This window comes from Zonotrichia leucophrys, chromosome 7, assembly GCF_028769735.1.
Source record: "Zonotrichia leucophrys gambelii isolate GWCS_2022_RI chromosome 7, RI_Zleu_2.0, whole genome shotgun sequence".
NCBI classification, from domain to species: Eukaryota; Metazoa; Chordata; class Aves; order Passeriformes; family Passerellidae; genus Zonotrichia; species Zonotrichia leucophrys.
The window spans coordinates 35,754,460-35,782,423 of NC_088177.1; the positions used below are offsets into that span (position 1 = coordinate 35,754,460).

The 27,964-nt window shown below is 41.0% G+C and overlaps 1 protein-coding gene across 11 annotated transcripts in view; it reads left to right on the top strand.

Moving 5' to 3' along the window:
- Positions 1–27,964, top strand: part of KALRN (kalirin RhoGEF kinase) — a 464,736-nt gene that overhangs the window by 306,581 nt on the left and 130,191 nt on the right. For 10 of the 11 annotated variants that reach the window (XR_010440959.1, XR_010440958.1, XM_064717937.1 and 7 more), the window contains exons 17-33: positions 3,051–3,170; positions 5,752–5,970; positions 8,835–8,984; positions 9,857–9,971; positions 10,303–10,418; positions 10,989–11,111; positions 13,464–13,646; positions 14,707–14,825; positions 15,996–16,062; positions 16,694–16,803; positions 18,487–18,556; positions 20,215–20,304; positions 24,333–24,425; positions 24,753–24,864; positions 25,932–26,122; positions 26,531–26,632; positions 27,322–27,464. Coding sequence is in view for 9 of the 11 variants with exons in the window: in XM_064717937.1 (XP_064574007.1) it covers positions 3,051–3,170; positions 5,752–5,970; positions 8,835–8,984; positions 9,857–9,971; positions 10,303–10,418; positions 10,989–11,111; positions 13,464–13,646; positions 14,707–14,825; positions 15,996–16,062; positions 16,694–16,803; positions 18,487–18,556; positions 20,215–20,304; positions 24,333–24,425; positions 24,753–24,864; positions 25,932–26,122; positions 26,531–26,632; positions 27,322–27,464 (2,123 nt within the window). In the remaining 2 variants the exon portion in view is untranslated. The remainder of the gene's footprint in view (positions 1–3,050; positions 3,171–5,751; positions 5,971–8,834; positions 8,985–9,856; positions 9,972–10,302; positions 10,419–10,988; positions 11,112–13,463; positions 13,647–14,706; positions 14,826–15,995; positions 16,063–16,693; positions 16,804–18,486; positions 18,557–20,214; positions 20,305–24,332; positions 24,426–24,752; positions 24,865–25,931; positions 26,123–26,530; positions 26,633–27,321; positions 27,465–27,964) is intronic. The other variant, XM_064717930.1, reaches the window with a different exon arrangement.

Sequence of the window (27,964 nt, forward strand, 5' to 3'; positions counted from 1 at the left end):
AAAGGAATGAAGTTTTAAACATGGTTAGAATTACCAGAAGCTGTTCTTGATGGTTGGGTCTGTGTTAGTAAAAGCTTCTGAAGGAAGCTGCAAAGGGTCTGGAGGTGTAAAAGATTCACTTAGATTGTTTTGTCTTCTAAACCTGAAAATCTTTTCTTATCTTACTAGACAATTATCCATAGCAAGGGCCTAAGTCTTTTTTAGAAACATAAAGAAACATTTCTAGAAACATTCTGACTAAACTGAGCAGTAGACAAAAGCACTGCATGGTACAGAGCTCTCATTTCTTAAGGATGGCTGCACAAGGGGTGCCTCAATCTTTATTTTTCCTGTAGAGTCTGACTCTGCTCAGTGAAGATGGCAGAGTTCCAGGGAAGAAATTAGGGGGTTTAGAAGAATTTGGTACTATTATTTAATTACAGAGAATCCCTGTACAGGAGCATAGCCTCCCTAAAGCAAATTGGAGTCAAAGGTGGGAGTTGTTTCAGAGTTGTGGTGGTTGCCCTGTTAACCCATGCCTTGAAGTAAAACTGTTCTCCAGTGACAAGTGGCTTTTATATAAGAGCCCATAAAATTGTTTCTGCTTCTCTGTTATAAAAAATTGTTAGGATGTATAAGAAAGTCTTTGAAGTTTTATTTAACTCCAGAATTATTTAGTCATTGCTTCTACAAAGCTGATAAAATCTGTAATTTGTAGAAAATATCTTTTTAAAACTGTTTTTTAGGGTTGGTTGGCCTGTCTGCACTTTGCAAAATAATGGTGAAACTACTCATACAGGAAATAATCATGGAAGTGCTTTGGTCCTGTATTAAGAGCTTTTCTATATATTTTAATGAAAAGGTATTAAGCACTCTATGAGTAGAAGTCACTTTGTGAGCAGGTCTTGTAAACCATTTATAAATGTGTAAATGCCCCTTTCCAGCCAATTCTAAATCAGGGACACAAGGAATGTCTCTGCAGGGGTTTGAACTTAGACTTAAGGAGCTTTGGTCGTGCAATTGATTATTTTTTTTTCCTTACTGTATGTAAACAACACAAGTAAGAGGGAAACATTACTATGAAAGCAGCTGATGCAAATCTCATATGAGACTCCAACACTGAAGTGCCAAACTTGCCAAAGTAGACAGGGGTCACTGTGTAAATGCTTCCAAGCAAAATTTGGTAGTGCTTGGGTGCCCCTTGGGTCTGGAAAAGGGGATGTAGGAACCCCAGAATGTCCAGCCCCACACTCTGGGGGAAGGAGAGGGGGCAGCAGCCTTGGTCAGGAGTGGTGCTGGGAACCCACCAGTCCACCTGAACTGCTTTCCCCTGGATAATCTGAGTCTGCAAGACTCTTGAACAGAGGGATGAATACGTGATGTTAACACAAGAGGAGACCTGGCAGACTGGTTGTGTGGTCCCTCTTCCTAATCAAGTTGCTTTGTTGTAAGGCTGAATTTCCATATTTTTTTTCTGATGTTTTACTATTTAGAGGCTCAGATATTTGTGTCAAATCTGTGTCAAACTGTCTGTGGCAGTTTTTGAAAAACTCAGCTGAAATGAAAGATGTTCCACAGAGGAAAAACAATGGTGTGTTTTTAGCATACACCCTCAGTATTTTCTGCATTCCAAATAGTCCAAGGCTGGGTGTATTGCAGCATGTAAAGCATGAAAGCGTGTCTTGCCTCATGATGTCCTCAATTCAGGCCTTTCCCAGGTATCCTTTGGTTACCTTCAGAGTTTGGTACCATGTAGTTAGTAATAATGCAAGGTTTAAGTCTGATGGATTACAGAAAATGCCAGACAATGCAATTTCCACATGATAACTCAACTGCTTTTTCTTTAAATGTGTGATGCATTTACCACAGGAACAATTACACCTGCTGATGGAAGAGAAACAAATGAAATTAAATCTTCCACACTGTTGTACTAAGCAGAATGTAATTTTCTACAAATTAGGGTCAGCTACATGTATAGATGTCTCCCTTTTTTCTCCTAGGGAAAACTCATTTTTTACCCTACAGGGAACCGAATGGCACTAACTAGGGTGATGCATGATGTAGGGATGAAAAACAAAGCAATAAAAAAATCCCTGTTTCCTCCAGGCAATTAATGGATCACTTGTAGAAAATGATAGTACAAAAGGGAAATTGCTATGTGGACTATTGCAGCAAAGTCAATTTTGGAAATCAGGAGCTAAATTTAGGGCAGTGATTGAGCAATCAGAATTTCCTGTGGATCTGTGAATTGGACTCAGCAACTTTTTGGCTTTACTGGACTAATAAGACACCTTCACAGGTAGAAAAAAGGCTTTGAGACACTACAGGAAAGAACTTGCATGTGTGTTCTGGGTGCTAATTTCCTAAACATGTGTCTTAAAATAGCAGAAAATATTGCTGCTTAAATGAGTGAGTACAAGCTTGATGGAATAATTATGTACATTTAGGATGTGATTCTGCAGTCATTACAGCATGGATTGCATGTCTTACAAATAATTTTAACATGTCTGAAGTAAAGTCTCTTGATTAACCACAAAATACAAGATTTGACACTTTTTCCTAGCTGTGTGCAGGTGGAAACTTTAACTGCATCTTAACTCCATGCCAAATGAATCAAACTGTGTCCTCTCCCTCCTCCCCAAGCTCAGACTTTTGTGTGAAAGACACACAGGCAAGTGAAGTAGAACGGTGTTGCAATCTATGATTCCTGTCGGAAATTTGAAAAGATGTTTAAATCCAAATCTCCCTCATTATGCTTTGTGGTTTTGCCCTGGGGTATTTACATAGGGGCCCATTCATGTTTGTGATCAAACCTTGAAAATGAGAGTTCTTTGCTATCCAAATATCCATGCAAAGGGAGTTGAATTCTTCAAGCAATAACTTTTTCAATAAGATCTTTGCCTCTTAAAACTGCGTGCCATTAAGAGCTTGCACCAGGATTTCTTTCTGTTCACAGAAAAGATTTCTTTCTGCTCACACTTGTTCAGGCAGGCTGAAGCATTTTCTGACAGGTGACTGCATGAACCCTGGTACTGAGTGCACCTTTCACTGAGCACATCCTCTGTTTGCAGGTGCTTGGCTGGATCAGGAACGGGGAGTCGATGCTCAACGCCAGCCTGGTCAATGCCAGCTCCCTGTCGGAGGCTGAGCAGCTCCAGAGGGAGCACGAGCAGTTCCAGCTGGCCATAGAGGTAACACCAACTACTCCTCTTTGCTTCTCCTTCCCAGGTGAACATCACACGAAAGGTTATCCCATGGGCATCAATCATTGCTTTCCTGAAGGAAGGGGAGGAATAGAGGCTTTAGAGAATCAACTTATCTTTAAACTCGTAATGTAGCCAGCAGCTAATAGTGAAACAAATTATTTATCACCTGCAGCTAATTCTTCTGCTGCCAGATATCAGCTTTGCCATTCATGAAAATGACACTCAGGCATCTCCTGATAATTTCCTTGATAAAAAATTAAGGTTCATAAAGTGATCTGAAATGGGAAAAGTTATTCAAGTCAGTTTCTTTCCACATCCACAGTCTGGAGGTCATTCCAGCATTCATTTATGAATATTTTTTAATGGATAATGCGCTCACACTAATTAATCTTTCATTCAGATTTCCTTTCATGAACCCCAGAAAAGAAACTCATTCCAACCCTCATCCTCAACTTTGACAAAGAGGCAAGAGGGGCAATTTGTAAGAATTGACTCCTTGCTCTGGAGTAACAGCACATCTTTGACCTGGCCCTTGGAAACTGATTGTGAGCCAACCCGTTTGCCTCACTCACAGGGCCAGGAGGAAGAGCCCCTGCACTGAGCAGCTTTCCTTTGAATGAGAAGACAGTGAAGGGCTAAGGTCTGCCCTGAGCAGGGCACTAAAAGATTCCTAATTAAGCTCAGTGCTTGGTATATCTGTTATTGTGAGCAAACCCTCGCAGGGTGTGCTCCCATCAGTTGCTAGAAAGAGGTTGCTTTCTAGCATTGTTTTTTTCCTGTTCCAGCTTAAAAAAGGGATGTGTGCTTCCCAGAATATATTGTTAAGTTTTTACAGAGAAAAGAACAGCTGAAAAATACCCATATACTTGAAGACTAAATCAAACTTTAAACTCTGCAAGTATGGAGATTTGAAGAGATGCCTGACTGAGGTGGGGGGAAGGGGAAGGGATGTCTCCTGGTAAACTTGAATTTAGTCAATATATGTTACAGTGGTGCTAATAATTCTAGAGTTTAAATCTCAGCTAATGACTTATTTTGATCCAGCTCTGCTCAGAGTAACGAAGGAGCAGCTGTTGCAGCTCCTGAAGGAAAAGGAAGAAGTTTTTTATCAATTCTGTATGAGCTGGCTGGTACCAAGCTGTGTTGACCACATCTTGGCAGCCACCACCAGACAGCAGTGGGGAACAAGACACCCACTGGCTGAGTTATCACAGCTTCTGACACTGGGGAAGTGCTTGCATTTGGTGGTGAATGTAAATTGCAGGGGGAGAAGAGGGTTACACCATAGTAAGGGGAAAATAAGTTTTCAAAAAGAAAAAATCACTAGATTAAATATTTAAAGTATTTAAAGCTCAATATGGGGAATAGATCAGCAAAGCACACTAGGCAGAATGTTCTCTAAAAGCATTCTAGATGTGGAATTGATTTTCAGTTGAAATCCTTCAAAGTCTATTTCAAACAAGTATTACAATTCTAACATCAGTAAAGCAGCTGGATATTAAATTTAACCAGTTGTTCTTGAACATCTTCCTAAGTTTCTGCCAAGTATTAATCCTTTTTGTTTCCTAATAGCTTTCTCTACATTACATTATTCATCAGTGTATTGCCAGATGATTTCAAGCTTTTTTCCAGGTTCATGGCTTAGATCATAAAACCATCACATGAGAATTTGTCAGCAGCAGTTACAAATGGGACATAGCACAGAGGAGTCTGAGAGATTTTAGGGCTTCTGTTCAGAAGATTAAAATCAAAAGCTGGACTTAACCATGTCTGAACAGTTACTCAGGAGGCTGGGAAGGGATGAGGGCTATTTTAGCAGCCCACAGAGGAAGACATAGCCACCACTTGGTAACTCTGAGAGGAGCTGGTGCAGGCTGAGGAATGGGGCAGATAACTCAGTCCTGCCTGTAAAGGGGCTACTGAGTAAACTGGGGAATGGTGGAGAGAATGATTTGACTCTCCCCAGCCCTGACCTTAAAGGTAGGAGCATAAATCTAATCTCCAGCATGAGTGAACTGACTTCCAGAAATGCATCTTGTAGGGGCTGCTACTTGTGATAAAGTTCATGCCCTTTAGTAAGACACATTATTTTCTGGGATTGATGTTTTGAACAACTGCACAAGTAAAGCTGCTGATGCCAGGTAAACTGCCTGGCAAGAGCCAAATTAGGGTGATTAGGCCCATAGTTTGCCAGCTGTTTAGAGTTTGCTTTTGGGCTGCAGATTGTGTGGGATGCAGTGAGCACTGAGGCTGGGTGGGAGCTCAGTGAGAGCTGCCTGCACTGGGCAGTCAGAATGGACCCCTGAGGACCCCACCCCATGTTACTGCTCAAAGGGCAGCAGCTGACCAGTGCAGCCAACCCATCCTAGCAGTGCTTACATGTTCCAAGTTTTATTAACATGTTGCAAGTGTGTGTGAATAACTGAAACTAAAATGCTTTGCAGAAAGTGACTGTTAACTGAAGATAACTCTGAAAATATTTCACTCTCTCATCACGCCTCGCTTCACCTTTCTACCATACATCTGGCACATCTGTACAACCTCTCTTTCCTCCCCTCATACACAGTCCCTCTTTCATGCCACTTCCTTACAGAAGACACACCAGAGTGCCCTGCAGGTCCAGCAGAAGGCCGAGGTGTTGCTGCAGGCTGGACATTATGATGCTGATGCCATCAGAGAATGTGCTGAGAAGGTGGCCCTGCACTGGCAGCAGCTGATGCTGAAGATGGAGGACAGGCTCAAACTCGTCAATGCCTCCGTGGCCTTTTATAAAACCTCTGAGCAGGTGAGCTGGACAGGGCCATTTCTGGGCCATAGTAAACCAAGTCTGGATCAGTAAAAATTCTTTCTTTGACAGGTATTGCAACACACACCAAAAAAAACCCCAAATGCAAACATAACCCACTCACCCTTCAAAAAAAGACAAAAAAAGAGCGGCAAGCAGTTTGTAATAACTTTCATCTCAAAGTTTTTAGTGTAGCAATGTAATTCTTGAAGGTGCTATTTTTGTTGGGGTTTTTTCAATTTTCCCCTTTCAAACAGGAATAATTTTTGAAATCCCACCACTTTTGTTTCAAGTTCTCATGATACTTGAGGAATATAAATCTGCTTTTCCTTCAGAACTGATTGCAATTAATTAATTGTTACTTTGTGAGCCAATGTTTTCACTAGTACTTAAATACCACCATGCCAAAAAAGATGCCAAGATTTGAAGGGATTTCTCTTAAATCCACCTGCAACACACATAATTACAGCAGGAGCCCATTATGTGCTATCCCAACTCTACTTCATTCCAGGTGTTCATGAATTGCAAAACACATTCCAGTTGGCTGCTGGCATGGTGGGATTATTCATCCCTTGCACAGGCAGGTGCCCTTTATACTGTAGTCAGTGGGAATCAGTGTCACAGCGTGGCTACTCCAGCAGCCTTGCCTGGTGTCATCTACTGCAGCCAGGCAGTTGCTGTTAGCAGGGACACTGCAGGAGCCTGTGGTTTTACACAAAAGGCAGCAGTGATTGCCAGGACATTTTCTATTGTTATTGCCACACAGTTAGGTCCTCAATTAGAGAACCAGACATGGAAAGATTTTTAACACAACTAGATATGTCATTAGGGAAAAAGTGTACTTTTCCTTAACTTGGAGGCTGGAGATGATCTTTGGGCCATTTTTTGGTGTCATTTGTTTAATGTATTTTTAAGACTGTTTAAGAGGAATACATTCCTTATAATTAATGTATTTCACTGTGAAGAGTTTCAAACAGATTTACAGTCCCTGATGCATTCAAGATCAAAATGAATTACTGCTGATGGAGGAGTGTGAGAAATGAAAACTGTTAGGGGATTCATTAGAGCTTCAGACAGTTAAATGTACTGGCCAAAATATGCATTGGCAGTAATTTATCAGTTCAGTCTCTCTTCCTATTTCCAAGTCTCAGACAAGCACACTGCAGTGCCCACCAGTTCATTCATTGGTTATGTCTATTCAGCAAATGTGCAGGGCAAAGATCATTCAATCTCTGAATGCTCATGAACTCAATGCTGCAAGCCTGTCATCTTCTCTTGGGCTGCACAGCTGATCTGCAGTCCTTAAGGGTCTGCTCCGTGACTGCCTGACAGTGGAGTGAATCATTTACTGGATCCTGAATTCTCTGAGTATCCAGAAAAAGGAGCTAAAAGAACACAGAGAGTGTCACATGCAGCCAAACTTTTTCATGCCTGTCTTCCCCAAGTATATTATGTTCTTGATGTTAGTGGTGAAGCCCTGGATTTCAAATAGCCCAGTTTTTCTCTGACTTCATTGACAGCCCATTTTATACTCACTTCTCTCCTCACCTGAACAGAAAGACACTCTTTGCATGTGCAGGGACAATTCTTCCTAGAAATATGTGAATCCCAGGCAGTGCATTTATTTTCATTCTTTAAATCACTGAAGTTCAACAGGATGTCAAGGTTTTCAAGAAGTGAAATGGAAATGCTTTTCTGTGCCTACATGACACATGAAGCACTTGCTCTCCACTAAATATTTGAGGGTGACTGCTGGTTTGCATCCAAGCAAGAAGATAATTTTAGATTGCCAAGTGCACAAGGTCCTTTGCATAATGCATAGTGCATAAGCCTGGCAGCAGGATGAGTTATCAGTTTACCTTAATTCACTAGTTTTAAAGTGGACTTCAGTGTGCTCTTGGTCAGATTTACATGAAAATGGCCTGTGATAGTGAGGGTGATGAGGGGGTAATTCTGGAGTCTCCTCCAGACTATGCTCTTAATAATGTGGGTTCTCCTGAATTATAGCTGTGTTAATATTAAAGCTGTGAGAGTGAGCAAGAAAAGGATGGACATTGCTACCTGGATCCCAGCAGTAACTGACTGGGTCATCTTAACAGTGGAGTCTGTAGGAAGAGCCCTTTGGGAAAGAAAAAGAAACTTCCACATGTCCTGGAAAACTTTTGCTGTGTCTGCACAGGCCTCTGAGAATATTCTCAGGATCTGCAACATAAAAAACTCAGCCTTGTCTGAGGCAGCTGCCTAATTTCCAGGCTGCGTTGGTTTATTTACCTCATTTCCACTGTTCCACTATTTTACTAAGACAGAATATATGTGTGTGAGCTCTGTGCAGTGGAGCACCTGCATCCACCTAGATTGTGACCCTGATTAAGTCTATTGTTTTCCATCAGCTTTTAAAAAGCTGTATAGGGAGCAACTAAAATATAGCTGAAGAGAATTAATTCCAGCTTCAGACTTGGTTTCAGGAGAGTATTTAAGCATGTGCTTTTCTTTAAGTATGTGTTAAGTCCCTTGACTTCAATAGGATTTAAACACATTCTAGAATAGGGATTGTTTCCTGAATGATCAACTGGGGCTGGGCTGACCTCTGCCTTGATTCAACCTTTTGTGCTTCCTCTCATTCATTATTCATTAGAAGAGAAGAATGATTTATCAGCCTTAAATAAATTGTGTCCCAAACAGTAAAGGTCCCTACGGGTAAGAAAAGCACCTAGATCATTCTTTCTAGGGCCTGCTTTATACCCAGTTACCCCCCTGCTGTGGCCCATAGTACAAAAATGACATGTCACTGCTCACAGACTTTTACTGAATGTTCTCCTGGTTATGATTGTGGATAACTGAGTTGTGCTGTGGGCATGTTTCAGGTGTGCAGTGTTTTAGAGAGCCTGGAGCAGGAATACAGACGGGACGAAGACTGGTGTGGAGGCAGAGATAAACTTGGGCCAGCAGCTGAGATAGACCATGTCATCCCTCTGATCAGCAAACATCTGGAACAGAAGGAGGCTTTTCTCAAGGTCTGATTTTTGTTCCCTATTAAATTAGGAAAAATTTCCATTAAGTAGACAATTTAGATCAGTGTTGGTAAATTTGAGAGGATGATCTGATGTGTAATTCCAGTTCAGCTACTGGCTGACTGTATAAACCCTAGGCAGTTTTACTTTGTCGTAGCAGGGGTATTGAGCGTTATTATCAATACATATCTCAGAGAGATGTCATCAAGACCAATTAGGTGGTGTTTGCACTTGGAGGATGTTAGTTGTTGTGCTGGTTCAAAGTTCAGTTCTTAAAATTGCACTATAAATGACAGGTATTACACATCATTTTGGTGTTGGCTTCTACAAACCATCCAGCATTTCAGATTTTGTCCTCCAAGCCAATAACTGAAGAACTAATAATAACTCCAGCAATTTTGTCTCTGCAAGGCAGCACCAAGATGGAGACAGACATTTCTTCCTGCCTTCCAGGTGCTGCTTTGGAAGAAACAAGGATCTCCCAGGCTGACAAGTGAACTGTCAGCCAGCCTCCCACCTGCCACTAAAACTGATACACAACATGAAACTACACTTGCAGTCAAGGCTTAAGAAATTATGCCTCTAGATTTGGACATTTTTTGAAACAATGAGAGATGGGTTAGATTTGATTAGACAGAAAATGTGTGAGGTACCAGTGCTTAACAAGTAGTTGTTTTATTACTGTCATTAGTTTGCCTTCATATATAAAATGAGCCACTATATTACTCATGTTTTAATAGGTCTCTAAGACTGTTAGTTTATTAACTGAGTTTATTGACTGTTGGCTGAAGTACTCATCTTCCTAGAAAGAGAACTTCTTCTTGCTTTCTTTGCTCATCTTTACTGACTCTTTTTGTGGGGGCTGTTCTTCCTAGGCCTGCACCCTGGCGCGGAGGAACGCCGAGGTGTTCCTCAAGTACATCCACAGGAACAACGTCAGCATGCCCGGCGTGGCCAGCCACACCAGAGGGCCCGAGCAGCAGGTCAAAGGTTGGTGGAGTGACACCACTGAAGGTCTGGTTTGCCCCCTCCCCTTTGCAGGGTGGTCCTTCTAAAGTCTGCAAAGTCTGTTCTGGCATCATTTCCTTTACCAGATCACTCTGCAACTACGCTCGCTGTGTGGTGGTTTCTTGTGTATGTGGTTTTGGTTTTTTTTAGCAGCCCCTTTGAATCAATGCCTGTTTTTAAGAAGTGTGATTTTGGGCTCTCTGCTTTTGGGAACAAGGTCCAGGCAAAGTGATTAAGTTTATCATTTCATAGCTTATTTCTGTGTCCACTCAAGGAATCCCCAATCATGCAGATGTTTTCCTTTGCCCTGCAGCCATTCTGAGTGAGCTGCTGCAGAGGGAGAATCGGGTCCTTCACTTCTGGACCCTGAAGAAGAGGAGATTAGATCAGTGCCAGCAGTATGTTGTCTTTGAGCGCAGTGCCAAGCAGGTAATGTGAAAACCCCACCTTGTCCCTCTGTCCTGGCAGCATGTAAAATCTCCTGTATCCATGTAATGCTTCTGTGTGGGGCTCCTCTTGCAATCTCAAGTTGTGTTTAAATGCTGTAACTTTTGAAAACATGGCAAAAATAGATTTTAAAACAACTTAAGACAATTCCAAAACCTGACAACAAGATTCACTATTTTTGTCACCTCAGATTAATGTCTGTATTTCTTCATTTGTTTGAAAATAAATATAAGAGCAAACTTTTTTATTGAGCTATTTCTGAATGAGAGAACTGCTTTCCCTGCCAATTTATCTGTATATAGGTGGAATTCCCTACACTCCTTTTTGTCCTAGGAAACACAGAGTACCCTTTTGTATCCTTTCCCACCTGCTTTTATTATTTTATTCTTTTTATGTGTTCCTAGAAAGTGTTTTAGTATACAGGGTATTAATCCCAATGTATTTGATATTCTTTGTTTGGCAGGGTTGGTTTTTTTTTTGTCAGAGAATTAATTCTTGAAATACAAAAGCTGTTTGTTTTGTTTTTTCCTTTCGTGTTTTTGACATTGACAGGCCTTAGACTGGATCCAAGAAACAGGAGAATATTACCTCTCTACTCACAACTCCACAGGGGAATCAGCAGAAGAAACTCAGGAACTCCTGAAGGAATATGGGGAATTCAGAGTACCTGCCAAAGTAAACAGTGACTTTAATCTAATTATGCCATCTGCTTTAGTCTGTATTTATGGTCTTGTTTCAATGCCTCAAATCTCTGTAACAATATTCCCTTGATTTTATAGTTGCCCTCTAAAAATCCTAGCCCTGAAGATAAATGATTTTTGAGAACTTTTAGCAGGACATAGGCACGAAAAGGAGGTTTTCTCCACCTTGGTTAGTACTGGTTATTGAAAATTTCTGTTCCAATCAGAAGGAAGAGAAAGTCCATTTGCATACAGAGTTCACAGCAATCTAATAGACATTCCATTCTCAAGCAATCATTCCAGAATGGCATAGGGTTACTAATTGATCTGAACACATCCAAGGTCACCATGGACTCCTGGTCTCTTTCTTCTATCTTTAAAACCGCAATTTGTCTCACTAATTCCAGCTGAGTTGATCACAGATGATCATTTATCTCATTAGAAATAATCTGCTGATCCCCTACAAAGTACTTAAAATAGATGAGTCTTTAAACTCTGGGGTGAACATTTTTGAATACAAAATTGCATTCCCAAGAATATATTAATTTATATGGAGCAGTTCTGGGAAATCTGATGGGGTTTACACAGGAATGGTGATTGGATCTGCTTCAGACAAATTAATTCAAACCATAGGTAATTCATAGACAGTGAATCCACAGGGCTATTAGGAGTCTCTGATAAGGATGTAAATTGCAGAGTTGAGTGCAGGAAGACCATGGTTTTGGTATTATGTGGCTGCATTTCACTGTGTCCTGAAATTGATCTTCTGTAATCCTTAAATTCCTCCTTAGGCTGCCTATGCTTGTATGGGTTTGATTCACAGCCTTTGTGGTGTTCTTGTCCCCTTCTTTTAGCTTAGCTTGCATGTTTCTGAAAATGTGAGATAGCTAGCAGTGGATGGAAGGTAATTTCTTCAGACAGGACACATATGAAATTCTTTTAACTGCTTCTGAGTTCTAACCACCCATGATTAGTGCACCTGAAATTACATTCTGGTTCATAATTTAATTTTTATCAGAATAATCCAAATTCATAGTAAAGTTTCTGGACCATTTTGACTCTTGACTTAGCCTAGGATTGAATTTTAGAACTTGTTCATTATCAGCTATTACTGTCTGTTTCTTACACTGACACATCAAAGTCTTGCTCCCTCAGGCTGTCCTACTGCTCCTACTGCTGATGTAGAATATTTTCACTGCCATGTGCAATCTGGTAAATGCATGTCATTCCCAGACTGATGTTATTCTCAAATTAAGCTGTAGCTGAAAGCCTTCCTGATCCCAGTAACTTTCTGGCCAAACCAATTGTTTGAAATGCAAAATCAGCAGTAGATTCTGGGAATTAATCACCCTTTAAATATGACACAAAGTTAGATTTTTACATCTTCATACCTAGCCTTGCTTAGCTACTCATTTAATTTGTTAGAATGATGTCTGATTCAGCTGTTAATCTATTATAATGGTGGGATTTCTTGAATTTAGTTTTGTGCTTGAAATCTGCTGGATGTTTTCTGATCTGACATTATTTGTCCATTTGTGGTCAGATCACTGATAATAATGTCAAGTACCTGACAGTGTGCCTTGCTTCAGGCACGGGGGAACATCCTCTCTATGTTTGACCACAGACTTGCCAGTGCCTCATTTCCTGGGATAGATTTGGAATCAGAGCTGGAGTTCATAACTAGGTCCTTTGTGCAGTTTTGACTAAGGGGCAGTTAGACACTAAGTGGAAAAGACCTCTGGAAGGTTTGGGGAGCTCAGTGTGTGCTTTGGAGTTCAGGCATCTTTTAGCTCTTTTAGTCATGTTCTAACTGGGCCTAAAATACCAATGGAGGATTTTATAATAAGCAGACCATGAATTTGTATTTAAATTCTGTTTGTTTGTGAAACAGACAAGTAATGACTCAAAATCTCTTCCTGGGCTGATATGTGGTGTATTAATGACCTTCCTACACAGGTCTGCAGATCCACCAGATATAGAGTCAGAGTAACTTGGTGTACTGTATGAGGTGTGATTTTAAAATCTTGTCTTCTACTCCAGGGCTCACCAAAAATAAGCTCTTGCTTATGGGAAGGAGGCATGTGTAACTTCCAACATGTTTTATGTGTTTGTGTCTGGGGGGTTTCAAAAACTTGACTTTCTATCTTCTTCAGCTTCATAAGTGTCCTTATAAAAATGTCATTCCTTTCATGTTTTACTGAAAGTTTGAAGTGTCTGATTCTGTATAAGAAGAAATGCAGACACTCTTTAATGATGTATAAAAATTGTGAACTTCTTTTGACGGCTTTGTGAGTTAAAAGCAAAGGAAATAACAATAAAACATAACCAAGGACCATATTTTGGGCAGCAAACAAAGGAGAAAGTGAAGCTCCTCATCCAGCTGGCTGACAGCTTTGTAGAAAAAGGACACATACACGCCACAGAAATCAGGAAGTGGGTCACCACCGTAGACAAGCGCTACCGGGACTTCTCTCTCAGGATGGGGAAATACCGTTACTCCCTGGAAAAAGCCCTTGGAATCAACCCAGAGGTACTGCAAGACCCTGTCCTGTTGGGGTTTTATACCACAGTCACAGAGGAAGGGGAAGCCTGTGGAATGAATGCTGCTGGTTTTTGTGTGCCCATTAGAAACACTGAAAGCTCAGCCAGCCCACCTGGCCATGGCCAGAACTGCTGCTGGAGAAAAAGGGTGAAAGGGTTTTGCTGTGCTTGGTCAGTGATGTGAGGAGGGGCAGATGAAGATCAGAAAGGTTTTCTAAAAAAATGTTTGCACCATTTTTCAGGAGACCATACAGCTTTCAGGAGGAAAGGGGGGGAAACACATTAATTGAATAAACGTCTGTGTTCATTTTGGTATAAACCATAAATCCTGTTCCCACACCAATATTTTGCATCCAATTCAAACTTTGACTCTAACTTTTAATTCTCTCATCCTTTAACTAACATAAACAATTGATCCCCAACCTCATGTCTGAATTCTTTTAGGTGAAGTAGATCATAAGAAGCAAAAATTAGGATTTCCTGCTATTCCCTGGCCATATTATTAAGGGAGAGTGCCAGAAGCAGAAACACTTAAAAACCTTTCAGTCAATGGCTCTTTGGAATTAAATATCAAGAATAAGGAATAAATTCCCTCACACCCTCATGATACTTTAACTGCACTGTTCCTTTTAGGGCCTCTGGTTTACACTGAGTTCTAACCACAGCCTGGAAAGGTATCCTGTGGTAAATGGCCACTGAAAGTTGTCTCTGCATGGTGCTCTACTTTATCAGACTAGTTTTTAGAAAGTCCCATACTAGACAACTAATTTAGATATGAAAGAGTAAGGTTATTTAGACCTTTTTGTCAGTATTGGTTCCTAATTAGGAGAAACAGTGAAGATTACACTGAGTATAATTTCTATATTTTTAAGATTTCTCTCTCAGGTTTTTATCTCTTCTCACAGTACTTCTGCTTCTGTCTAAATTTCCTCCTTTTTGATATTATTATCTTGTGTCCTTTTTTACCTCTTTGATCTCATGAACATGCTGCACTTTGCACAACAGTAGGATTACAATGAAGTTAAACTCTGTACTTTTTTTTTCACTAGGATAACAAAGACCTAGAGCTAGATATCATTCCAGCAAGTCTTTCAGACCGGGAGGTAAAGCTGCGAGATGCAAATCATGAAGTCAATGAAGAAAAAAGGAAGTCAGCCAGAAAGAAAGAGTATGTTCCCAAGCACTCTGTCTGCATGGCACATTATCTGCTAAAGAATAATTCTGTGATATTTGCATGACCTGAACTGACTGACAGTCCTGTAACTCATTCCAGCTGCAGAGCTATTGAGATAAGTCTGCAGGTGTGGGGTAGTTGTTACTTGTAGGTTAGAGAATTTCAGAACATAAAGGTTGAATTTCTTTTGGTTTTAATCAGAAGTTAGAAAGGGAAAGCAGTGAGTCAAGCACTTGGATTAGCCCTGATGTTGTGGAGTTGCAAATTTCTTTCTGCTTGTATGTAAAAAGTAACATGAGCAGGAAAAAATAGAGCATCTTTAGGTATCTAAATATTATCTAAGCATCAGTGACCCAAGAGTTCACTTGAAGTTTAGGTTCAAATTTCAGCAAGCGTAGGACTGAGAGAACTGGAAATAGTTCATACTAGAGGAATAGTTGAGAGGTACTTGTTGCACTTAAATCCATAAACAGTCTATTTTCACAGTATTCTGTCTTAATTTTTGTGTAAGAATATTGGAAAAGTATTTCCCAGCCTTCTGAAGTTGTCGCAGATCATGATTGATAAGAAACAACTTATACTTTAGAAAATATTACACTTAGTCTGCTTGTGGCAAATTTCAGGAATTTCAACTTTGAGGGGCCCAGCCTCATGCTCTAGAGATGCCATTGTTGCATTTCACAGCATCTGCATTTTCTCTGGTCAGAAACCAAACTGTTGAAGTCTCTTCAAAGTAGTGGTGTCTCCCAAATCCATCTGTGCTGGCTCTGAAGGTTAAGTTTTAGGGTGACTTCCCACTGACTGTCAGCAAAGGTGCAAATATTGGTGAATCACAATTCCTTAATCCTGGGGGGAAAAATTTCTGAGAACCAGCTGATAGTTAAGGATGGGCATGTAGGTGGTAAATCCCATGGACTCAGGGTTGCAGGAATACAACTCAATAGGATTTTGTGCAGAAAAGATATTTAGAAAATAACTCTACAAGGGACTGGAGTATGAAGTGCTATTTTGATCATGGACCTGAAAGGTGCAAAGTAAGGTAGCTGAATGCCTCAGGTGGAAATACCTTTATTCTTTAAGAGAACAGGAGGATGCTTTGTTTTCTGTTCATTGTAGAAATGCTTATAATGTCCAAACCACATAAAATACTCCTTTTTTTTTCAGATTCATTATGGCTGAGCTGCTGCAGACAGAAAAAGCTTATGTCAGGGATTTACATGAATGTTTAGAGGTAAGTTATGGCCCAGGAGCTCTCCAGTATTCCTGGAAGCACATGCTGTCCTCTGCAGTGGCAATGCTCACATTAAAGCACAGGCTGTGCACATTGATTCATGGAGCTTTCCTTAAAGATTCAAATATGTTCCTTTGAATCATCTCATGCTAGAGAAACTTCTGGATTTGCACAGTCAAATACCTTGCCTTGCTGTTAGCAGGGTGTTCCTAAAGTGGATGGTGATATTCAAGGCAAAACCAGAGTGTAATTCAGTGAAATCTGTCAGCTTTCACATTCCTCAGTCTGACAGAGATTTTTATGTATCTAATGCTACTGAAGTGGCAAATCTGGCTTATCTTTCAGCTCTTTCTGCCTGCAGTTTTTGGACACCATCAGGTGGACAGCAAAGACAGGTGTTGTTGGCATGCTTCTGCTTTTTCCTCGGACAACTTCGAAGCACCAATGCATCAGCACTTTGAATTTTTCTAGAGAGCTTTCTGTAATACTGAAAATCTTATTTTTTAACTTGTTTATTTAATCTCAAAATACATAGTTCCTGGTCAGCCTGTGCCTTTGGCAATAAAACAGGGAGATCTATTCTTTTCTATTGCATTTATCCACAAAATTAAGAGTTTCTGGTGTTTTCCAGACTTACCTTTGGGAAATGACAAGTGGAGTAGAAGAAATACCAGCTGGGATCCTTAATAAAGAACACATCATCTTTGGCAATATTCAGGAGATATATGACTTCCATAACAAGTAGGTTTTCTTAGCAGTTCTGGTAATGTTTAGGCACTTGTGCATCTCTGTGGTGTCTGCAGAAAGCCCCTACAGTACAGTGCACACCTGAGTGTAAAGTAATTGATTTTGCAAAATAGTTTTTGATTTCTGTTTTGTTTCCTTTACAAAAATTAATTGAAACTTAGTTCAAAACTTCACCTTCAGCTGATTAAAAATGTTAAAGTCATATGATACCAATGCTTTGCAGTGTGATACATGCTTTCCATCTCACAGCATGAGATCTAGTCTGGACACTCGCCTGTGAAAAATATAATCTTGGAAAACACAAAGTGGAGAAAGTGGAATTGTTGGCATGAGCTGGGTTGATAAGTAGCTTTCTGCCACTTCTTGGAGACTTTCTGTATTCAGTCTGTAACTAACAGTACTCCATCTCATTATGATAAGACTGTGTACCAGATCAGCTTAGAGGGCATTGTTTCAACGGTATAATGTGAATGCAACAACAGTTATAAACTTAACATTCAGGGGTGCTGGATCCAACAAGTTCAGTTTGAATTCCAAACTTGTCTTCATGTTACACTTTCAAAGCAAATCAGAGAATCCGTCCTTGTTTGAGTTCTGGGACATTTCAAGTGCTTCAGTCAGATAAATGTGCCCAGTCAGATAAATCACATAAATTCAGTCAGATAAATCACATAAATAAGGCCCAGCAGACCATGCCATATGCATGCTTTTGTGCAAGCAGCTTCACAGCACATCAGGGCAGCAGCCTGATTGCCTTCCCACCTGCCCTTTCTCTGTGGTGCTATATTTAGTTGTGGTGACCCTGGCTGATGCCATCTGATTGCCCTCCTCTTTCAGTTTCCACTGTTCCAGCTCCATCCCTCCAGCCCTCAGTCATGTCCCACAGCTTCTCACTGCTGTCATTTTTCCTTTCTCTGACCCCTCCTCCTGCAGCCTGCTGCTTCTACATAATCTTTTTTCCTCTAAAACTTCTTCCTAGCAATGCTAAAATAAACTTCCCCTGTCCCCTCCACCAGTGTCCTCCACAGCCTCCTGCTTTGGCTGGTGATGTTAAGGCATCCTCCAGCCTGATTCAGAATCCATGTCCAAGGAAGGGCAGCAAAGCTGGTGAATGGTTCAGAAAACATCTTCCAGGAGAACATAGAACATGTTCTAGCTGAAGAAACTGTTTCATATTCTTCTTTCCACCCAGGCATTGTACAGGGCTCTATCTGCAAACAAGTGTTGCTTGTTGTACAAGCTGTTCAGAGAGAGCTGATTTTAAAAATCTGTGTTTTGAAAGTTTACTACTTACCTATGAAATGCTGAGCTTGTTTAAGTTGTTGTCCTTTGTCCAGTGTGCTGAGCTGGGTGTTGGGAACCTGGCAGCTTTGGGCTTCCCTTTGTGTGAACCACTACACAAGAACTCTTTGAAGATCTGTGTTCAGATAGAACAGTCCTGAGCACACTCACTCTCTGCTAGAGATTGCTTCTTTTTCCTTTCTGGTGGAGTTAGGCATGACTAACAGAAAACAAAGCACCTCTTGGCAAGGGACACTCTTCCTGCTGGCTGGACACTTGGGTAGTCTCATAATCAAGATACAAGTATTGATCATTAGCACTGATTAACTCATTGGTTATCCTGCATCTCCTGGGTACTTGACTGGAACTAATTACATTGGTATCTTCTTTTTTCAGCATTTTTCTAAAGGAGCTGGAGAAATATGAACAACTGCCTGAGGATGTGGGCCACTGCTTTGTCACCTGGGTAATGAGGCTGCTGCTTCTCATTATTTATTCAAATTAATTCCTCCAGTACAGATGGGAACAAGCTGGGAATAGGTGCAAGGGCTATGTCCCCAGTGATAAATGAGATTAGGAGCCAGTCTGGAACTAAAACTGCTTTGTCCTTCACCTGCCCAGGGTGAAAGTTTCCACCCTTCTCCTCAGCAATAGTGTGAAGGTTTTCCAGAGCCTCTCCCCTTGTCCTGTACTGACCATACAGCTTTTATTTACCTCTGCTGGCTTCTGTTTAGCACAACTTCATCAAACCAAACCTGGTTTTATGTGACATTTGTTTCCCTGTGAAAGGCCTGGGAGGACAGACATTTAAAATCTTAATATATCTTCCTTAAAGAATTTTAGTCATGCCATGGGAACTCCACAAAGGCATGAAGAATATTTTATCGACTTTTTTCCTCCAGAAATTAGTGTCAAATTTCTGAGCCACTGTGCTCACTCATTCCCATTATGCAATGCCAGGATAATTTCCAACAGGACTTTGAAATCTTGGTGCAGAGAGTCTTTGTGAATGTAGGAGGCTCTGGGAATTGGCTACAGTAATTTATCTGTATGAAAGCTGTTCTCATTTCAAAATATTTGCCAGTCAAGTCAGCCGTCTTTGTGATTTGTCTGATTGTTTTATTCATATATCAAAGCTAGGAATTAGTATTTTAAGAGTAAAGATGGAATATTTTCACTTACCCAAAAACTGAGCATGTTTAGATGATTTCAGATGGGTTTTTAATTTAAAAACATGTCACAAGTCTTGATGAAATGGATTCAGAAATACTGTTTACAAAGAACGGGTTACCTGTTTAGGAAAGATGAATGCATTTATGTATGATTCTCAAAATCTTTGCCTTTGCAAAATCTTCATGGTACTTTAAGGTACTAACTGCATCATCTCAACAAAGGTACATGTCCAGAGCTCTGTGTGTGGTTACAGATGTACATACAAAGCTGCCTGCACAATTGCAGGATCCTGTTGTTTAGATATCTGGGGAAAAAAATACAATAGCAATAAAAGGAAAACATCCTCCTCTTTTATTTGCCTCCCTCTTCTTGAGACCAGAGTACATTAATAAGAGGTGGGAGTGCACAGATGCTTTTAATTTCTGCTTACAAGAAAACAAATTAGGAAATGAAATGTAAAGCAACATAAAATTTAAGCCACTGAAGTTTGAACCAAAGTAGGAAAGGCAAGTCTGGGCCAAGTGTCACGAATTTCAAGTAAAAAATGTTGGCTTGTGCCAGTTTAGACTATGTGAGTCACTTGCCCCGTTTCTAGACTGCCTTTATCTTCAACACTTCATGTCTGAGTTTTGAGACCCTCAAACTCTTGAGTAACATTAATAGAGCTGTTAGAAATTATTTTACAGCTGGATTAAAATTTTAGGCCTTCCCTCTGTGATATTTGTTAAAGAAAGCCTCCCACAGCCCTCAGAACTGCTCAAGTAAGGTATGAACCTTAAATTCTTCTGCTCTTAATTTACAGTTTCTGTGCTGCTTGGTGGCAGGGTGGGGATGGTGGTGGGTGTGTGGGAGAAAGCTGTCACCTGTATTTATCCTGGTGTGCCTCAATAAAAACCTGTGGGAGCAGAGAAATAGCTTATCTTGCTTTTCCCTTGATGTTTGTTTTCACAGGCAGATAAATTTCAGATGTATGTCACCTACTGCAAAAACAAACCTGACTCCAGCCAGCTCATCCTGGAACATGCAGGGACTTTCTTTGATGTAAGCAGCATTGCTGTTTTCCTTCCATACACCTGGTGCAGCTCTGTGCTTTTTACACTGGAGCTATGGGTTCCTTTCTTGCCTTGGCATTTGGGTTTTTCATTCCACTGCAAATATCATGTGCTGTGAGAACTGATGGGCTGTGGTATGGTGTGTGGTGAGGTGTGGAGACACATTCCTGTGAGAACCTTGGGGCATTTTTCAGACCTAATCCTTTCTAAAGATCTGGTTTAGATGTGATCTCTGTTTCTGGGTTAGTGATAAAATGAAAATCTCAGATTTCATTATATATTATGACCTGAAATCCCTAATCTAAAACAAGCTCCTAGCCTCCTGTTCTGCAAATTCTACCCAGCCTATTCCACATTCATTTCATTTTGCTAATAAAGAAATACATTGATTCCAATTAGACTGTTTCTCATACAAGTGCTGCAGCCAGTGATAAATATTTTTAGGTTCCAATTCCAATTTTGTAGGCTTAGAAAAAATCAAGGTTTTGAGTACCTTTAAACCAAGCTCTTCCTCTTATTTAACCTCACCCATGCTTGTCTGCTACCTTATAGCCTTTTTACCATGCTTTTCTGCTACCTTATAGCTTTAATTAGTCATCCTTCTAAAAAAAAAAGAAAAAATTAATAAAAGAAAGAAGTGCTAAGACCTCTCTTCCAAAGCATTGGAAATTGCAAATGTAACAGATCAGCAGGACCCAAGTTGTGCTGGAGTTGGCAGGTGACAGAAATCAGCTCCTCTGGAGTTTGTACATGCCAATAGTTACAGCATTTCAGTCTCACTCGACAATGAAATGTCTCACAGGAGCCACAGGAAAAGGGATGAACACCTTTTTCTTTTGCCTTGTTACCGAAAGGTCTGAAAGTCGAGTGGAGCTGGAAGGGGTTTTCCAGGAGGTGGCGCTTGAGGCTGTGGAATAGTTTATAAATGGTTTATACAATGGTTTATAAATGGTTTCTACTGGTCGGCTGTCTGCACAGGTTAAAAGCTTTTCCACTGCAGCTCTCTGCACGGGCTGGAAAGCTGCCTGACATTGCTCAGCAGTGAATATTCGTGTGTCAGCAGCTGCTGTTTTGCCAGGGGCAGGTGTTTGCCTTCCATGGGTGCTGGGCCATCCCCCAGTGATGCCTGTGCAAAAAGAGAAAGCTGACTCTCCCCCCAAAAATCCTCAAGGAGGCACTCAGTGTGAGTGCCTGAGGTAATCAAAGTACCTGGGGATCCTTCTTACCTTGATCTTAGGCAGCAGTTCAGGGTCAGGACAGCCTGGCACAAGGAATACAGAGAAAACAATTGGTTCTTTTTTTCCAGGCAGAACCTGGAATTTCCCAAAACCTGATGATGAATTATCTAGAATAACACCCCTTAGTAAAAAACCTGATTGAAAATCACAAGTGTTCTTCAAATTTCATAAGCTTTCATAGAAATCCACCTTTGAGATGAAGACAAGCAGTCCCAGTAATTTTTTTGAACCCTTCAAGACCATGGAAAACTTGCAGCTACAGGGCTCACTGTAAGGGTTAACTAATTAGGAGAGGGAGCAAAGACAGGTGACATATCTCACTTGAAACCATGAAGAGAATTCTGAGCAATGCTGAGAGCTGGGCTGTTCTCAGGATGCAAGTGAAGCCATGTATGTAGAGAAAGGCAATGTATTTTATGGAACCAGTTGAGACAGGTGGAAAACAATGCACAAACTCTCAACTGTGAAACGTGCCCAGTTTATCCTACAGCATTGCTCTAATAAAGCATAAAGATTACCATCTTCCCTCCCTACAGATGGTGCTTTGCTTATAAAATTCAGAAGTTGTTGGTATGGTTATATTAGCTGGAAATGGCACAGGGAATGAGAATAGTGTGTTTATTCTGACTTAATTGCAGTAGAATTATTAATTTCACTCTTTCAGTTTTCCTGTCTGTCTTGTTCATCATTACTTAAAACTGTGTTCTTTATTCAGTAGTTTGAAAGATAAATTATGCTTACCATGTTTAGCAAATTTTACTATTTGTAATACCATATACTTCAGGCTAGCAAGGTATATTTTTCATTACCAACATATGTTAGCTGTCGACTTCAATTGATAGAATCAGCATGTTATTGAAGTAATCAGGTTGATTTTAGTGTCTTTAGTTAAGCAAGTTTTGATCTTTGGGACAGAGTTTGGTTGAGACATGTACATGCTTCTGCTGTTTGGAATACTTTTTTTGCTTTGAATCTTGGAAAAGATCTGGTTTTATATTCAAGAAGCCATGGGGCACTTTTGATTTGCATGACCAGCATGGAACAAGGTAAAACTCAGTGACTTTATGAGCATTGCAGAGCATGGTGTTTCTGCATGAATGAGGGTTCTTGGGCAGTTTCTCTGCTGAGCCAGAATGTCCCTTAGGAAATGAGCAGAGGCACAAACAGGATTTTACTCCAACACTTCAGGGATCAGCGGGAGGAGCTGCAGGGAGAATGTCCCTTCCCAGCACTTGTCAAATGTCACTCCCCCAACCAGCTCTGTCTCTGCACAGCCTGACCAGGGAGCATCCTGGCAGGGCAAGGACTGCCCAAAGGGGAGGAATCTTGCTGAGAACATGCCCTGCTGTTCAGAGAGCCGGGGGAAGGAGCAGGGCTAATTTTGTTACTTGGATCCTACAAAAACAAGGGTGCTTTGCCAGGTCCAGGAAGTTCACAGACATGGCCAAGGTCTTGCTGGCTCCTGCAGTTGTGAATTGAGTCTCAGCCATGAGCTCTGCAGGCTCAGTTCCTCTATGAAGTCAGCTATGACTCAGCTTCATGCAAACTCCATTAACCCCCAAACAGAGCCCCTTCCCTTTTGGGTCTTCTTCATGGCACCAGAGCTATTTAAAAAAAAACCAAAAAAAAAACCAAAAACACCAAAAAACTTTTCTGGTAAAAGAAACCAAACCAACAAACCAAAAATCTGTTGGCACATTGCATGAAAAGTGGATGTTTTTGCATCCCAGCATTACGACAAACACTGGAGCTAAAAAGAAGCAATAACCTCCCCAGTACTCAGCAGAAAATCAGATTGTGTACAAAAGGAAAATCTCTGTTCTTGGAAGCTCTTCTCCCTTCACCTTCCATAACTTCTTCATTTTACAGTCACAAATTTACAATTCAGTAGCTGGAGAAAAGTCCCATTCCCCTTTTCCATTTGCTTATTTAGGAATCAAGGATTTCCTGGTGGCCAGGAACAAGGAGGGGCATGTCCAGGGCCTGGCAGAGACATAAGGGTTTCCAATCTGTTCTGTTTCAGCAGAGAACCCACCCCTTTAGAATTTGGAGTCTTTTAGATGGCTGAATATGTTCACTAGGGTACTATAGGATTTTTAGGAGCTCCTAACTCCCCCTGGAACAGCTGGAGGGAGGTAGCTGGGCCCTTTGCAGCCCTCAGCAGGTCTGTGATGTCTCCAGACATTTGTGAGCACATCACAGTGATCAGCCAGGACATTTTGGCTGAGGTTCAGATGCTGAAACAGTCATGTTGGAGGTATCATGAGGGGATATCTCTCCTGGCCCCCAGGTGCCACCTCAGAGCAGAGCAGGTCTGTCAGCACTGTGTCAGACCTGTTATTCCCATGTGGGTATTTCAGCTACCCCAGGGCTCTCAAATGGGACTCAATGCCTATGTTTAGACAGCTAAATTACACCCTACTCATGCAATTTAATTTAATGTCACTTCATTTTAATTGAATGTTAAGATTCTGCTTTCAGCCTTTATAGCTAGGGGAAACCAGATGACATGACAGGTAAGTCATACTTAAATCAGGACCTGTTTACTCAGCAGAGCTTTAGCTTGACTTGCAGAGGGACCCTGCAGTTTAAGTGGCCTTAGGGGGACTCTGCTGTGTATTGCCTCACTGAAACCACATTTATGTAATGTGAGCTTAAATAGGGTTAAAAATCTAAACATAGAATACAGGGATGCAGCACTAAATTTAGTTAGGGGTGGTTCTGTCTGGCAGGGGGTTAACAGTTTTCCATGGCTGACTGCTGTTTTTATCCCTTCTAGGAAATCCAGCAAAGACATGGGCTGGCCAACTCCATCTCTTCTTATTTAATCAAGCCTGTGCAGAGGATCACAAAATACCAACTCCTGCTGAAGGTACCTCAGTGAGCTGCACAGAGCAGCTCGTGCAGAGCAAGTTCACAGGTTCATGAGTTACCTTCTGCTTAAGGGAGCAGCTTCATGACCTGCAAGCAAAGTCCCCAGAAATCTTCCAAGGGCACAATCTCCCTTGAGAGCACCCTGTTTTATCTTTATAGCTGTTCCTATTTGACCCCCCACTATTTGTGAGCATCCACCGTGGGGTTTGCTGCAGTTGAGCCTTCTCCTGTCTCTGAAGCAGCTTGCAGGGACCGGGTGGCACAGCTGGGTGTGAGGGCAGCACGTGGCTCAGAGTTTGTTCATGGTGTCTGCTTTGCTCCTTAGGAACTGCTGACCTGCTGTGAGGAGGGCAAAGGGGAGCTGAAGGACGGTCTGGAAGTGATGCTCAGTGTCCCAAAGAAGGCCAACGATGCCATGCACGTCAGCATGCTGGAAGGTGGGCAGGGACTGCTGGGAAATTAAGGTTGTTGATAACTTGGGGTGGAAATTAATAGAGGTTGACTGTAGCAATACTGTTATTTCATCATAATTTTTAGGTACCTTCTGGCTCCTTTCTGATATTTCTCCAAAAGTCTTGAAATAATAAAGCTGGATAGGAAATTTGGGGGGGAGGGAAGGTATTGATCTGTATCTTTTGTGTGTACATATATATATGTACATATGTGTATGTATGCATATACATATGCAATGTATGTGTATCTATATTTATTTAGCTAAAACATTCCTTCTCCATTAAACAAAAAAATCATGAAGCAGTATCAGTTTAGCTGCTGACAGCTGTAAAAATTATTGGATGAAAACATTTCATAATACTATTTCAACATTTCAAAAGTTCTGGTTTTTTGAGACAAAACAGCTTGTGTTTAAAAATGTTAGCATAGTTATGCCAACGATTTTTTAAAAAAAGCACTAAAAAAATATTTTAAAACTACAGGGAAAAAAAAAAGTTTGATTGGCACAAAGTGAAGTCTTTTATTGGCTTATTATTGTGTGCAGTATTTCTGAAATGTAAAAATTTTATTCTGGACTGAGATGCTTTATTGTGTCTCACACATTTTCTTGGCCTTGGAAAATAAAATTTCCAGCCTGGCTTGAGGAAAACCAAGAAACAAGCAGAATACTAAAACAAGTGAAAAAAAGAACTAGTGCCAGTAGCTGGGCAGTTCAATAAGCTCAGGTGATTAAAATTGCAGGAGGGCAAACTGAATTTGTAATGAAGTGCATAGGATTTCTTGCAATGCTGTTCTGTGTACAGTAACCATCACTGAAACCTTCATAATATTATTTTTGAGTAACTATTACAAGACTTAAGCAGCAGCCTCATTTAGCACATATGATATATTTGACCTCCAGTGAAGTAATTACATTACTGCAGTAGGAAAAAAAAATAGAAAAATATTGTCACTGGGACAAAGACCCTTTTATTTCAAGTCTTGACTTTGGTGTTTCTGTGAATTGCTTTTCTCAATAATAAATACAAGTGATTGTATTTTGTGGCTTTAGGGTTTGATGAGAACCTTGATGTCCAGGGAGAGCTGATTCTTCAGGATTCCTTCCAAGTGTGGGATCCCAAGTCTCTCATTCGGAAGGGCCGTGAGAGGCATTTGTTTCTCTTTGAAATCTCTTTGGTGTTTAGCAAAGAGATCAAAGATTCTTCAGGACACACAAAATATGTTTACAAGAACAAGTTACTGGTAGGTGTGGCACAAAGAAAATATTCTGGGTGTTGTGTTTTCTGTAGGTAGAAGTGGTGTTTTGGAGGCTCATGTGTCCCCTACTGGGTTGGGGATACTTTTGCCCCTGAAGGGCTGGCCCTGAGTCCTGCAGGACCCACCTGGAAGTCAGCCTGCAGTGAGTCTGGAGAGGTGTAAGGTAGTGAGAAGTGAAGGGTGGGGGGAAATGCAAGCAGGATCACTCCAGCCATTCACTTCCCTGCCACCCCAGAGCTTTCCTGTTCCTTTCATCTGTGTATAGCAAACAGAGATGAGATCCTGTTCCCCTACCCAACCCAGCCTCCCCACTTCTTCCTACAAGTCCAAAGTTTTCTGGACTCATGAAGTTTCATATATATGAAATCTTTCATCATCTCTCCTCCACACTAGACCTCAGAACTGGGAGTGACTGAACACGTTGAAGGAGATCCCTGCAAATTTGCTTTGTGGTCTGGACGAACACCATCCTCAGACAATAAAACAGTGCTGAAAGTAAGTCTTCTCTGTTTGTTTTCTTTGCCTTTAGCACTTCTAGTTCAGGCCTTGGGAGCCCTGAATGAAAGGTCAGTTTCTTCCCTCCTCGTATTCACATGGCTTCCCTATCTGCCTGTGGGGTCATGCCTGCAGCAGGAGCAGCTGAGCTCTAAGGCCTCAGTAGCACCTGGGACAGTCCTTCAGCCTTGCTGGAATTGCATCTCCTCTGGCAGCCTGGGTGGAGCAGCTGCTCACTGACACAGGGCAGGTCTCAGGGTGCTTGGCTGGGAGGTGTAATTCTCTTAGTCCTTTGCCACTGGGCTTATCAACAAACAACCCCTTGCACACACCTCCAGAGCTGACAGCCTGTTCTGTCAAGTGAGTCTCTGCTGAAGAATCCATGTTGTAGTTGTTTTGTCTAAGGAATTCCCAGCTGTGCACTGATAACCTGTTTCCCCTCTGCAGAGCATGCTGTATTGCTAGCATTAAATGGATTTATCCAGAGCTTAGCTGCTTTGCTGTTGCTTGCCAAGTAGGTCTGGTCAGAGTGCTCTCAGTTCCCTGGGGTTACCAGGGACTCCAGAAGCTGCTGCAGTGCAGCAGAGAGGACAAACAGTTAATCATGACATTCATCAGCTGGCCATGTCTCCTCTGCACAGGAGGTGAGAACATGATAAAGTCTGTCTTTCTGCCTTGTGAAACTTTAGGCATCCAGCATTGAAACGAAACAGGAATGGATCAAAAATATCCGGGAAGTTATTCAAGAAAGGATCATTCATCTGAAAGGAGCTCTGAAAGAGCCCATTCAGCTCCCCAAGACACCAGCAAAGCAGAGAAACAACAGCAGAAGGTAACTTCAGTCATTCCCCACAACATGAAATCACTAGGGTGTTCCCAATCCACAGCAATGTGGTGTCTGTGGACTTTTTACTGGTTTTTACTGTAGTCAAAGCCGTTTTCATTGTCTCTGCTTTTTTTATGTTCTTGGCAAAAGTAGCTAGAAATGTTTTTTATGATACACGTACAAAGAACTTTCATTTTATGCTCCAAAATATAGAGAAAACCAGTAAAAATTCTTCAGAGTCCAAGGTTATAGTTCTTTCCTAAAGTAGATTTTACTTCTTCATATTTGAGTAAAACCAGATTTTTTTCCTTGTTTGGCACGTTTAATTGTTTGGCAATCAAAATCATAGTTGATCCTAACAATATATTGAAGAATACATAGTGAATAATCTGCATTTCATCATCTAATACAAACTTGTTTCAGCCTGTCAAGTAATATTAAATATTTTTTGTCAATTTTTTCGATCATGGATTAAATAGAAATCATAGATAATGAATTGTTTTACT